At 32.1% G+C, this 14943-nt stretch overlaps 1 protein-coding gene and 2 long non-coding RNA genes across 10 annotated transcripts in view; 1 reads left to right on the forward strand and 2 right to left on the reverse strand.

Moving 5' to 3' along the window:
• LOC118682746 (uncharacterized) overlaps nt 1-4495 on the reverse strand; it is a 30027-nt gene extending 25532 nt beyond the window's left edge. Inside the window, exon 1 of the long non-coding RNA XR_011397021.1 lies at nt 4043-4495. This is a non-coding gene — a long non-coding RNA (uncharacterized lncRNA). The remainder of the gene's footprint in view (nt 1-4042) is intronic.
• Gbs-76A (Glycogen binding subunit 76A) lies at nt 3104-12241 on the forward strand. Of its 8 annotated transcripts, none has more exons than XM_014240480.3 (3): nt 3104-3775; nt 9336-9525; nt 9595-12241. In XM_014240480.3, the coding sequence occupies exons 2-3, from the start codon at nt 9358-9360 to the stop codon at nt 11233-11235; spliced, it is 1809 nt and encodes a 602-aa protein (XP_014095955.2). In that variant the 5' UTR covers nt 3104-3775; nt 9336-9357; the 3' UTR covers nt 11236-12241. The 8 variants fall into 8 exon arrangements, with proteins under 8 accessions (XP_014095955.2, XP_014095947.2, XP_036228144.2 ...); XM_014240472.3 differs by having other exon boundaries at nt 3104-3770; XM_036372251.2 differs by having other exon boundaries at nt 3104-3755.
• A 1637-nt stretch (nt 12242-13878) lies between these two features.
• LOC138855654 (uncharacterized) lies at nt 13879-14525 on the reverse strand. The gene is made up of 2 exons (XR_004978556.2): nt 14270-14525; nt 13879-14194 (listed from the first exon to the last, which is right to left on the reverse strand). It is a non-coding gene; the product is annotated as an uncharacterized lncRNA (long non-coding RNA).
• Between the last annotated feature and the right edge of the window lie 418 nt (nt 14526-14943).

The raw sequence follows: 14943 nt of genomic DNA on the forward strand, positions 1-14943 counted from the left end.
CGTAACAAACTTAATTTAACACCCAAATGCGTCTCTATTCAGTCGATAATGTGATATAAATCTTTGAAGTAAGCATGTATACAAACATACAAGTAAATGCAAGCCAAATTTCACATGCGACTCCCCTGGTGCATCAAGTGGATTACTGTGATCTTTTAATATATTCCTTTTATTTTTTCGTTGCTTTTTTTCTTCAAATAAAATAAAAGCTAAAATAGCGGAGCTCATTATAAACTTTAGTAGACTTCATTCAGCATTTCAAATGTATAATCAGAGAATGTTAAAGAATAAGTAATTCACCAAAATATTGTCTAATCAGAAATGTTATCGGAACGAAAATCTTATCTCAAATATTTTTGTTTAATATAATCAGAGAACGTAAATGAATACGTTCTCTGATAATATAATTCATTTACGTTCTCTGATAATATATCAATAATTTAGTACTTTGATTCATGTGTCTATTTTTATACTCTCGCAACCTGTTGCTACAGAGTATAAAGTTTGGTTCACCTAACGGTTGTTTGTATCACCTATAACTAATCGAGTTAGATATAGGGTTATATATATTTAAATGATCAGGATGAAGAGACAAGTTGAAATCCGGATGACTGTCTGCCCGTCCGTCCGTACGTGCAAGCTCTAACTTGAGTAAAAATTGAGATATATTTATGAAACTTGGTAGACATGTTTCTTGGTACCATGAGACGGTTGGTATTGCAGATGAGCGTAATCGGACCACTGCCACGCCCACAAAACGCCATTAATCAAAAACAAATAAATTGCCATAATTAAGCTCCGCAATAAGATACAAGACTGTTATTTTGTACACAGGATCACATTAGGGAGGGGCATCTGCAGTTAAAATTTTTTTTAAGTGGGCGTGGTCCCGCCCCTAATGGGTTTAATGTGCATATCTCCTCAACCGCTAATGCTATAATAACAAAATTGTGGCAACTCCGCCCACTCCCCATATAACGGTACTGTTAAAAAATACTAAAAGCGCGATAAACCAAGCACTAAACACGACAGAGACATTAAATTTTATCTTTGGGATGGTATGAGATGACTTTATAGGATCCGCGTTCAAAATTAGTCAGTTGGCGTGGCACCGCCCACTTTTAGGTGAAAACCCATATCTTGAGATCCGCTTAACCGATTTCAACTAAATTGGGTGCGTAACGTTCTTTTGTATTTCTATGTTGTAGTGCGAATATGGGCGAAATCGGACTACAACCACGCCTATTTCACATGTAACACCATTTTTAATTCCATCTGATTCTTTCACTTTCCACTATGAATATCAAGCAACAATGAATTTATCGGGGTAAAACTTTGCGTGCATAATACGTTTAAAGTATGCCCCCTTGTGACCAAAAATTGTCTAAATCGAACCAAAACTGTTTAAGCCCCTAAGTACTTAATACCGAAAATATCATTCTACCGAAAATATCAGTCAATCCACAAAGAAATCTCAAACGAGTATACCATTTGACTTTGCGAGAGTATAAAATGTTCGGTTACATCCGAACTTAGCCCTTCCTTACTTATTTGTTTATGGTATTGGCATAAGAAACATTTTTATATAATGTATTAAATTATCATTAATGGCCGTAAAGTCCAGCATTCATTAATATATGTATGTATATACATATGTATGCACGATTACATACACTAAGATATATGTACATATAAATATACCCAAAAGTGTAACACTGTAGTACTGAGCTGTTTATGCCCTGGTGGAGTTTAAACCACCACTAGGTAGAATAATATATTCTATAGACAAGGGTAGTAAAATAGTCAGAATGTCTCAGTACCTTATGCCACAAAAACTTAACTATCTTAATTCTGCGATTTCAACTTCCAAGTCCCATTTGTGTACATTACATATTTATTTTATTGCTGAAAAGTATATTAAGTTTTTTTAAATTATTTTTTTAACAAGATACGTCTGGTAATTATTATTTTTTATTTTTTTTTATACAGCTGGGTTTACTAAAAACAATTTACTTTATTCTCGCATACAGAAACAAAAGATAATAAATTAATGTCGATAACTGAAATGAGAATGCTTTATTAAAGCTCAAAGTTCTCATTGAGTTATTTATCGATAGCAAATGTTTGCTAAAGACAACATGCATATAGTATGCTATTATTGCTAGTTGCGATAAGCAGCACAAATATATGAAGTATTTTCATTTACTCTGTGTACAAATAGTACACATCATATACAAATAGCGTCTAATACGAAAAGCTGGAAATAAGAAAATAAAGAATTATATATTATTTCGAATTATAATTTTCAAGATTATCAATATCGGCGATAAAATATTTATATTTTAGTGGCAACATTGAAAAGTTTCACTCTCAAAATTTGTTTTAAACATAAAAATCACTTTTATCTCTCGTTCTCATTCTCTTACACCACCCTTGTTGTATTCTCCTTCCGCTCCTACCTTTAATTTACACTCGTATTTATAGGTGAGCAACTGAGATATGAATGCGGAGTACGATTAAAATACTCATAACTACAGTGCAAGTGCAAAGGTTTTCGCAAATATTGGAATTGTTTATAATCGATGTGATACGAGCCCATAAACAAATAAATAATATAGTCAATTGCAGCGTGATGTCATTACAGTGAGAAGCGATACACACAAATTATTATCGGAATGCACAAGTTGAAAGCGAAAGTCAGAAGTGCAGTGGTCACCGTGAAATAAACATGCGTATATATGTTAGGAGACACGATACACGTTCAAGACAAATGAGAGTGAGACCGCCGACTGTCCGGACCGCACCGGAGAGATAAGAGCACACAAGTTAACTCAAACATAAATTATTACTACAAATATGAGTTTGTTTGTATGTACAAATACATTTAGTACTATAGCGCATTTCTGAGCAGCCTTGTGTGTGCATTTCTGATAAACATATGTGCATACACAGTGGCGATTTAGCGCCCACTCAAATGCTAAATTTCGTCTGAGAAAGTATAGCGCTTATACTTAGAATGGTACTTGTGGCACGTACAACATACATATGTAGCTACATACATAAAAGCCGCACGTGAATAATTGTGCCAGTTGTTACTGTATGCTGCCGACATATAAGTCAATTTTGAGTTGTTAATTTACATATATACATATATTAAGTATAGCAGCTGTTGTGTTAATTTGTATCTGAATAAATGTAATTGGGAGTATCTAAAGTCTGTGCTCGTGCCGAATGTCAGAAGAGAAAATTAACGAAAAAAAAAATCAAAACAAAAAAGTTATATACCTACCTACCGAAAATCAGCGAGCAGGGTGATATTAGCAAACAAAATGAGATACAAAAAATAAACGGAGAGCGGAGGACTACAGATGACGCTAAAGCAAGCGCCGTGGATTCGTATACCAACGAGCCATACCCGTCAAGTTGCGCGCTACGACCTTGCAATACCCTTGAATGACACTCTTATTGTGCGCACCGTGTCCAAGATGAAGACGAGCACACAAGCGACGCAACGGTAGAAGTCAAATATTAAAAGTGAACTTTGTGTGTTTTTGCCTTTTCGTGTAGTTCATGCGTTCGCTTATTACAAAAAAATAATAAAAGTAAAAACAGAAGAAAATATTTATAAATGTGCTAAGAAAACAAAAAAAATCAATTAAAATAGATTAAAATAAAATGTTCTACAATATAATCATAAACGTTCACAACTGGCTGCTTTAAATCTGTGACAATTCACTTTAGAAATTCTACACAAGGTCAAAGCTAAAATTGTAAGGTGGACAACTCCAAATGTTCTGTACATATGTATATGCATACTTAATAATTAAAATACAAATGAAACTAAAAAAATAATAACACCAAAGCATACTCGTTAACTCGTTCAAGTAAAGCAGTGTCTCTGTTAAACTAGCATAAAATTTTTTTTTGAAATTGAGCAAGTGTTATTAAACGAATTAATTGTTTTTCGTTTTGATAAGCGCCCGAAAACTATTTAAAAAATAATTATAATAAATAAAGAAAGCTTATCTCGAGTGACAGGTACTTTTATTTTCCTTAACCGGGTGCCGCAGACTCGTCGCCAGAGACAGTGTGGTGACAGCTAAGTACATACAAATTTACTTAAAATAAGAAAATATTAACTTCAAATTTAAATTTCTGCGTACTGTTATGTCTTTTGTTTTGTCGTATACAATTAACTGTATATGCATACTAGCATATATGTAAGTGTGTAAACGATTGTATATAGGGTCATCACTTAATTTAATCCTAATTCGCTATCAATTTGAATTTTTTTTTTGCAATTTATAATGCTATTTTTAAATGCCGAAAATTTATTTTAGTTTGTTTTATGATGTCTGTTTGTATCTTGCATGTGATGTCTATACATCTGAACTTGTATATAAATACTTTTGTATATGCACACTTAGGACAAATGTATGTATATACGGAATGTCATTTTCTTATTTTGCGTATGTGTGTGAGTGTGTTTTTGCTATTTTGTTTTGGTTATTAGCCGCCTTGTGTGACCGCAAGTTCCACTAATGGAAAGTTATTTGAAAAAATAGTAAAATATTAGCTTTGGCATAGAAGCAGCTGTGAAAATTTAATAATATCACGCGCATCACAAGTGACTTTTACAAAAAAAAAAAGAAAACACAAAAAATTAGAAAATATAAATAAACAAATTCAGCATTGAAATAATTTCATTAATAAATTTTCTTTTTCAAATTGGCGACTAATCTTGCCAAAAATTAGTTACTTTTTAATTTTTTATCAAGTAGAAAATCTGAAACATTTCTGCGCAGTGAAATTAATTAATCGCTTTTAATGGAAAGGACAAGCAAGGTGGCGGGTGCAACGTGACAGCTGATTTCATATTGAATTTTATTTTATAAAATTTATAAATACTAAAAATAATTTCAAAATATTGAAGTATTTGAAAAAATTGTTTAAGTTTTTACAGGAATGGAAGAGTATTAATTATATTATTAAAACACTTAATACTTTAATTGTTAAATTATTTTATTTTTTATATTTTGACGATCTTAGATTAATGAACTTTATTTTTTCAAACGCCTGCGGAAAAAAATAACGCCATAATAATTAAAAAAATACTCTAAATTAATTTCTTTACAAGCTATTATCACGAAAAATTTAAGTATATTAAAGTAACAAAGTTCTTCTACATAATAAAGTATAAAATTCAGAAAAATAATTACTTAAAAACCAAACACATTAGGGTTATTGCAAGAAATAACAAGGAATTTTTTATATATAATTAATTTTAGTTATCAAATAATTCAACACTTATTATCAAAAACAAGAAAACTAACAACTAAATTTTGTTTTTAATCAAAATTATCGCTTTAATATTTAAATATTCAATTTGCAATATTATTAAAATAGTTTTACAAATATTTTTCAACTTTTTTACATAAATTGAGACTATAAAACTAACTTTTTTTTTAAAGATTTATACACATACATATAATGTAAACTAAAAGCGAAAATTACATATTTATTCTGAAATACTTATATATTCTATTCCTAAAAAACAAACATTTCTATATTGAAAACAAAGTTGTTATTGTGTTTTTAATTGGGACTTACGAACATTGTAGTTGTTTTATGTTTCCCTCTCTTACATGTTTTACTTTTTACAATTAGAAGTCATTTGTTTATGATTTAATTAGCTCAAAGTCAACAAACCAATCAAGCGTGGCTTGTTAGGTATATTCTTGCTTCAACGTAGTGTGACAAATGTCACTTCACGTGGTGGGTGACCACGTAGTGAACACCATAGACGATGCGATAATAATAACAAAGGCAGATTTACTAAAGGATGTTAGTAAAAAATATACCAGTCTATAAATGTTTACCAGATAAACTCGTCTTTATTCGATGTTTATTTTAATATTTTCATATATAGGGTATTCACAAGGTGTCAAATTGTGTCATATCGTCATATTGTCGTATTTAAGTTTCTAAAATTAATAAATTAAATAAATTTCATCAATTTCTTTAATAATATGGAAGGAAGTCACGTTATTCAAGTAAATTGAGTTGAAGAAAAGTGAAATATAAAAATAATTTGTTGTTTCTGTGGTTGGAAATGATTTTATTGCAGTGTAAACCAAATCGCCGCGGTTTCAACATAAAGAAAATTTTCACAAAAAGAAACTTTAATTTTATTATTGGCACTTTCTCATAACGTTTTTGTATTCTTAATTTTTCACTACCAGCTGGTGAAGTGTAGAATTTTTACACAATATGACATACAACGATTAAGGGGTGCGCACAAGCGTCGTATTTTTGAGACTATTAAAATACGACATAAGACATAAGACAAAGTTTGTGAATTGCCTAATAATTTATTTTGTTATGTTGCAGTAACGCAAATATTCTTTATGAGTTCAAAAACTGTTAACAATTTCTGAGTATATAATCATCTCACAAACAGTGAGTGGAACATCTTAACATAAACCTCATTTCCATATTAGTTAAAGAGAACAGTAATCACTCTTAATTGAAATGCTTTGTCGAAATGATTAATAGACTCCAATCAAGAATGATGGAATACAAGATTACGCCAACCGGCATCTTGTGACGTATTTCTTTTGAGTTGAGAAGAAGAAGCATACAATAGCAGGTAAATTGTAAACAAAAACGTAAACACTTTTGTTAATTCGTGATTTGACTTAATTTATTAATTTATAATGAAAAAGTTTAAGATTGTTGCGAGAAAATATTTTGGTCGTTTTTATACGTTTATCTCTTGACAACATAATTAAGTGAATGATTGCGATTGCAATGTATCCAGCAATATTTTCTTATATTATACACAAACATATACATATATTAATAATAGTTCTGATTTATTCAAATTAAATCATGTGAAAAGATTTGGAAATTATAATTATTGCGATTATGAAATTCATTTCTCGCATTGCTTCTTCTCCTCAACTCAAAAGAATTACGTCACAACATGGCGGCATAGTGCAATTGGTTTTTGTAACAATTGTCACAGCCCAAACCGAGAAAAGTAACGTTATATTATTGTCGCAACTCGTATTCTATCATCCTTGGACTCAAATGTGTCTATATTCGGGTTGTCAACTGATATGCCACGCAGTAGCGAAAGCGGCTGCCAGCTGTCAACTACCGAGTGACATGTCGAAATTCTGTCTATTGTTAATGGAACTGTGTGAAGAAAATTTATTCAATTATTGGCACTATGTAATAGAGAATCGTTGCCGTATGTACATATATAAATATTAGTATGACATCATATCCATAATTTAGTGAAATTATTTCGTGTTGGGTATTTTTATATTACAATGTAACCACTTTTTATCGTTGCTTCATGTACGGTATACTCTAGATAAATCGTACTAATAACTAAAAATAATTAGAAAGAGATTAACAGAAAAAAAAATTAATTTATTCATGAGCTGGAAGCTGAAGCTCCGTTTTGTAACTATTGGTAGAAGTTTAGTACTGTGCGCGTTCGAATTTGAATCGTGTTTTTAAGACGCCGAAAGTTTAATTATTAAAATAAAACTTAAATATATAATTTTAGTTTTAAAATTTAAGTAATTTCTTATGTTCTTTAATATTCAATTGTTTAAAATTTTCACTCCTATCACTCAACAAGGGAGTCAATTAAGGCGCTTTTGTACTGCACACAGTCGAGTTACTTCACCAAAAAATGTAATGGGTTAGTTAGCATTTTTTTATTCTTTTTTTATATGAGCACTCTTCATAGAACTTTTTGATAATATCATCATTTTGATGTTCTTTATAAAGTGTGCACCCGAAGAAAGTTTGAAAGTGTTTTTATTGACTATTTGTTTTATTAAGATATGACGGTTTGGCCACAATGGAGCCACACAAATACAAGTAATTATAGCGTGTGGATATAAATACGTTATAATAAGGCTTCGTTTTTTATTATATACACACACACTTATTTATACATTTCCTTTTAGATTAATGCGTATATACTATAAATTGACTTACGAGTGAATGATAATTCTTTCCGAATAATTTGTCTTCACGATAAATACCTACATACTACATACATATGCTAAAGACTTAAATGCATATTTTTATTCGGGCAACTTGCTCTAAATCACATACATATGGTATATATACGCATATGTAGATAGATAGAATGTATGCAAGTCGTTAAAAGTTCCTTTTCCATGAGGTTTTTAATATAAGAGATTATTTCGCCAAATAAATAACAGAATTATATTAAGTATCTACACACATACATGCATATACATATGTACGTGCAAATTCAATGGCACCGATTTTTCATATTGAGATAACTAAAAAGCGAAATGAAAATTATTTATGTGCTACTTGATTGCTATTTGGCTGTACCTTAACAATTGCGCTTCGCTATTATTTACAAATAAACAAATGTATGTACCCACCTCGTATCTACAGTGCAAAAACACAAACATACGATGTAGTTTATACATAAATACCTACTGAAAAGTAATCTAAATTAATTTTTTTTTCTTTATTTTTTCTTTTTTTTAACACGAGCCAAGCCACTAAGTTAGAGAATGAAATATTTTTAGCAGTGAAGAGTAGAGAGTGATCAAAAAACCTAAAAACAAAATCAAAATTCGAACGCACCAAAAAGTCGTTGAATTTCCTTCGATTTTCATTTGTTTTTATTGATTTTTGCATTATTTAATGCCTCGTTGTATAATTCATAAGCCAATTAGATTACAAGTTGTTATCATTAGCGAATGCATTGAGCATTAACTTGCTCATAATTTAATAATTTTTTTTCAGTTTATATAAATATGCATCTAGTTGAAGAGTGATTTTTCAGGTTGTAAACGTTCTGATTTTTAAATATAAGTGCAAGCATCCCATTTTTTTGCTTTCGAGTTTTAAATACTATATAAGAGAATATATCTGTGATTAGAATAAGCGTGGCTGCAGTTCAGCTAACCGAGAAATAAGGTACTATATAATATCGAAGATATGTATAAAGGATGAGGTTAAAATTGGAACTGAAAAATCCAAGATTCCCTTTGCAATAGCTTTGGTGTACCACCAATTGATATTCCTATTTTGATTACTTAGAAAATTTAGCTAAACATTTTGGATGCCGGGACATATGTATATTATATTCTTATTACTAAATATATATTTTAAATTAAAGCCACTAAGAATTATTCAACTTAGAAAATTTACGAAGTTCAAACTTAAAACTCGTATTGCTTTTAACAGAGAACGTGGAGAACGTGTTAACGATTATTAAATTACTCGAAAATTTTATAAATAACATATGTTTTTGTTTCTACTTGCAGATCGAGATTCTGGTTAAGGCCAATGAACGGTCCCGGAGATATTCCTTTGAATGAGAATAGTGGCACCCCTGACACAAAATCCTGCAGTATAATATCTGTAATTCCCACATTAGGCATGTCATCATGTCGTGGTAGAGCCGAGGCTTTTGCACGTAGTTTATCCTCCAAGTTACGTACATTGGGCACACAGGTGTGATAGTGATTAACATTTACATTAGCAAATAATTAACGAACACATTTGTTAAATATATTTATGTAGAATGACGATGGCGAACTATCGCCTGAGGAAGTGTCGATAATTAATGAAAACAACACAACCAATACATGGAAAACCACAAATGACTCTGAACAAGCGGTCACAGACTTGCAACCGCTGCGCCATGAGTCCGATTCGTTCTTTGATTTTGACTGTGAGCTGGAAAGTCCAGGTAGCCCAGTTGATGAGTGTGAATATTTGCGACTAATAGAGACAGCATCGAATACACCACACAATTCGGCAGCTGAATCGGGTTGTGTTTGTGCGTCTACCTCGAGTAGTCGCGGCTCTACAGATGTGCAATACTTTGATCACATTCACAATGAGGAAACGATAAATGACGCACCTGAATTTGTGCCTACATTACATAACGGCTATGACGCGAATGACCAATCCCATGACCTACATGACGACGTATCTGCAGATAACAGCAAAAATGAGAATGATATCGACAAGACTGCGGTTATAAATAAGGAACTATCAAAAGAACCTTTGGAGGAAGTGCAGAAACACGACGATAATTTAACACCTGTGGATTTGGCAACTATACAAGATGAGATAATCAATGAACTGCAAGAACATAGTGAACGCATTGGAAATATTATTGAATTCATGCAAGTTCAAGCACATAACGAAAACAACAATACTGCTTCCGCAACTTTGCACACTAATCTCTCCAATGGCGAGATTGAAACTGATGCACACATAATTCTTGACAATATTGAGCAATTGCACGCTGAAACGACTGAAACTAGCAATACGGAAAAATCCGCCCAAAACGAAGTACAAATAGGGTTAGACACAAACGAGTCGACCCGTACAAGCACTCAGGAAACCATTGAAACTAAGCAACTGCACAACAAAACCAAAGATGATAAATCCACATTCGATGGACATGAAGAGGATGAAGACGATTGCCGGCCGCAACGTGTGCGCCGCTGCTCATCACTAAAAACCGGTAAAACACCACCGGGTACACCAGGTCGCAAGAAAATTGTGCGTTTCGCAGATGTGCTAGGTCTCGATTTGGCCGATATCAAAACGTTTCTCGACGAAATACCAACAATACCGAAATCTGCATTTGAAGATTTGGAAGTGTTGGAATCGGAACCGCCCATACAGCTCGGACCGAAATCTGATAAGCTGCTCATGCCACTGTTTCAACAGCCCGGTGGACTGCCGAACTTTTTGGATCTTGTGCGCGAAAAACAAGTTTCATTGGAGAACGCCGCGGTAACGGATCACATCAATCAGACGATTACCGGCACTGTGCGTGTACGCAATTTGGACTTCAACAAGTCAGTGCACATACGTTATACGCTGGATAATTGGCGCAGCTATGCTGACTTGCAAGCAAACTATGCTGAAAACTCTTGTGACGGCTTTTCAGATAAATTTACCTTCTTTCTCTTTGGTAATTCTTTGCAAATTGGTCAGCGCATTGAGTTTGCTGCCCGTTTCCAATGTAAAGGCCAGCAGTTTTGGGATAACAACTATGGAACTAATTACTGCTTCCAATGCTTGCCAGCGTCAACTCCTGCTAGTGCCACCACGCAGTCAATACACGTGCATACGACTACAAGTCATACAGCTGGGTTGTTTAGCCCCACTGTCGGTGATGCATGGTGCAGTTCCTTCTACTAGGCACCTGAGAGATGATCAGAGAAAAATGTAAAAAAAAAAAACCAAATACATATATATACATATATTACAATGTTATTAATACTGTGCAGCTGCATGCGAACACACAAAACTACACGAATATACGCAAACACACATATAGACATTTAGCTAAAGAAATCAGGGAAAATACTCTCACGACTCCTACTAACTTTCCACCTACATACATATACACATGCATACATATAACAAGTGAACCCACCCTTCCAAAGCCAAAGAACAAGAAAAATCACGAACGTTACATTCATATATTCTTATTATATGTATGGAATTATGTATATTTTTTGTAAATATTAACACAATACAAATCTACAAACATGTATATGCACACATACATAGATACGAACTAGAAAGCATATTCTGTATATGCGAGCAGATGTCTAAAGACTAAATAATTTTAGCCATTTACAACAACAACAAGCTACAGCCGGTGAGCAGCCTTTAATATGCTCAGCCGTATACCTACTTTTATGTGTATGTGCCTATCGAGTTATTAGCTAATAAACATATGAATTTTCCTATAGCCATATATATACATATGTTTATGTATGCGTGCATATACATACGTACGTAATAGCGAATAAATTTTATGAAAGAAAATATTTTTGAAAGAGAAAGTTTAAAACTACACCTATACATACATAGTAAAATGTGGAACTGTTGGAATAATCTCCCTAGAACTGTTAACGTTTTGTATAACAAAGCTAACAAAAAAGTGATCAATAAAATTAAAACTAAAGTAAAACTAATAACAACTATGGTTATAAAATTCTAGAGTGAAAATAAAAAAAAATAGAACAAGTTGTGTAAATTACGTATCGAATGCAATAATACCTTACTATACATACATATTTATTTATTTTTAATTTAAAATAATTTCTGTTTTGTAGTAGTTTTATATTTTTATTTTAAATTGACGCAATTTTAAATTTTTATTGTATAATTAAATATACACATTCATAAATCTAAATGATTGGCTATTTCATAATGACGGGCAGCAGCAGTTTTTTTTACAGAAGCATATAAGTATACGATATCGTATAATTATCTGATGTTGGCAACAGCCTGCAAATAGAGTAGCCAAGTTCAAAGAAGGAGTTGGGAGTTTAGAAGCAATGTGTCCGTCCTGAAATGTAGTCGGAAATTTCAGCCCACCTAACGAGAAGCAAATCGCATAGTTCATTTTTCCTATAGTTAGAGAGTTTTAGCTGAGCTGTACTCGAATCATTTTCATAATTTTAGCGGAAGGTAGTTCACTAAATATTATATAATAATTTTACCATCAAATATACCTCTCATTTACAATTTTTTCAAAATAATGTATGTATTCATTCTCATGGTTAATCAATATTTTATCCTGACAATTTTAATTTTTGAACAATACATATTATCTTCAACTCGAACAGTTTTTCATTATACGAGTACGGAGAATGTTATCTGATTTGCTTTCTTAATCACCACATCTCTGTATGTATGTACATATATATTTCAATTTGTTTGCACGCTTAATTCGTGGCTTTCACGCTAATTATATGCCCATCTAATAGCATTTTATCTTTATCGCATATTATTGGCATACATGATTAGCTCTTATCGCTTCTAATCGATTTAGAAATTATTCCATTTATTTTGCTTCCCCGGCATAACACAGATAATAGTCAACAAAATTTTTGTATTTACATATGGGCATGAGTATTCGTCAATTGCAAGTAGGCGTAGGTCCAGTGAATGATAAAGGTTTACATATGCATACTTGCAGATGTTATTTGCAGAGTACTCAACAAAGTTTCAGTTGTCTGAAATGTTTGAAAATACCGCAAAGAAGAAAACAGAAATCTAAATATTTTTATTCACTGACTCCTCCCAAACGATTTCAAAAGGTAAGTATTATATAAGACTTTCAAAAACCATCACTACTCACCTGAGTCCAATAGGCAGTCTGAATAGTTGTTACTGAATGTACAATAGTCGACTGGCAAGATTTTGGTATTCGCATTCATCAATTTTCATCGGACATCGTAAAACAATCAGTTAAAAAATTGCTGTGTTATTGGAACGATTGGATATAGAGAAAACGTGCCAAAGAGTTTCCAGTCCGTGTAAAAAAATTTAACTATAACAAGTAAGGAAGGGCTAAGTTCGAATATAACCGAACATTTTATACTCTCGCAAAGTCAAATGGTATACTAGTTTGAGATTTCTTTGTGGATTGACTGATATTTTCGGTAGAAGGTCAACTATAGGCACTGGGGACCACATATTTAGTACTTAGGGGTTTGAACAGTTTTAGTTCAAAAATCACTTTTGCAATATTTTGGGAATAGTGTTCCATAATTTTGATTCATTGTATATTTTATTGTTGAGCCTGTGTTCATCAGGTCTTTTTTTATACAGCGTAGCTGTGTTCCCAGTCATCGTAATTTCAGATCTAGAGGTCTGATCCTGAGATACATATACACTTACAGCTCTTGATGTATTGTTTTTCCACGGAGTGCATCAATTTTGTCTGGGTAATTCTGAAGTTAAAAGTGGTCAGCGGCACACTCTCTTGAAAAGATGAGTAAATATGAGGGACCACAGAAACTAGATGCATTTATCATCGGATAATTTAAATTAATTACTGATTTACTTCATTTAATGTATTTTTTATATAACTAACGGTAATACAATACTGTAACAGAGAGGTACACTGTTCACATTTCATGGAATTATTTAGACATTTTGTATTAAAGAAAAACAACTATGTCTAAAAGTGTATATCATATGCCACACAGATGTACATACAAGTATATATGTGTGTGTGAACTTGCTAGGCTTGGTATGTTAGGTGTCTACACTCAGGCATCTGCTACTATTTTGAACATTTCCAACGGCATATGGTTCTTTGATTTAAAATTCAAGCATATATTGTGCTATGGATTTCCTATAATTTTCCAGAAGTTAAAAACATTTTGGCATAAAATGTTACACACAACGCTTTTGATCAGTATTAACTCACCTTTGTTTTGTAAATAATTTCTTTTCATTCACATTAAGTAGCTACAACACGAAGCAAAAGAACGATAACTGTTAAAAAGAGTAACACTGCTATAACAGTAAAACGAAAAGCAATCAAAAGATCCATTTTAAATTTTTAATATTGTGGCAAATATGCTTGAATCGGCGTTGCTGCTGCGATGGAAAGACAATTTTTTTTTATAATTCAAAAATAAATTGATTTGACTTTTCTTTCCAGACATTTACAAATTTTAAAGCAGTTGAGAAAAGGGGTGCATTATTTTCCATGTTTTTTTTTAATATCAGAATACACATGTATGTATATTATACGCTTTTTGCTATGGCTTTTAGCTTAATCAAATTACTTAATATATATTACCTATTTAAGTAAAGCTGAATAAATATGAGGGAAAAGAACGGCTTTGCAGCCAACCGAATGAGTTGTTGTATAATGATCGGAAAATATTAATTGACATATACCCAAAAATGGAGCTTTCTAACGAAGGCTTAAATTAAAGGTTGTAAATATTTCAAAAAAAACTTTTAACCACAAAATATAGGTCTGTACGCATTATTTGTTTATCTACTATATAGCTTTTTTCCGATGCTTAGACATATCAGATTCGAACACTCTCGTAATATAATGTTGTTGTTGTTATATCAGCAAAAAGCAAC

The sequence above is a fragment of the Bactrocera oleae genome, chromosome 6, assembly GCF_042242935.1.
Source record: "Bactrocera oleae isolate idBacOlea1 chromosome 6, idBacOlea1, whole genome shotgun sequence".
NCBI lineage: Eukaryota > Metazoa > Arthropoda > Insecta > Diptera > Tephritidae > Bactrocera > Bactrocera oleae.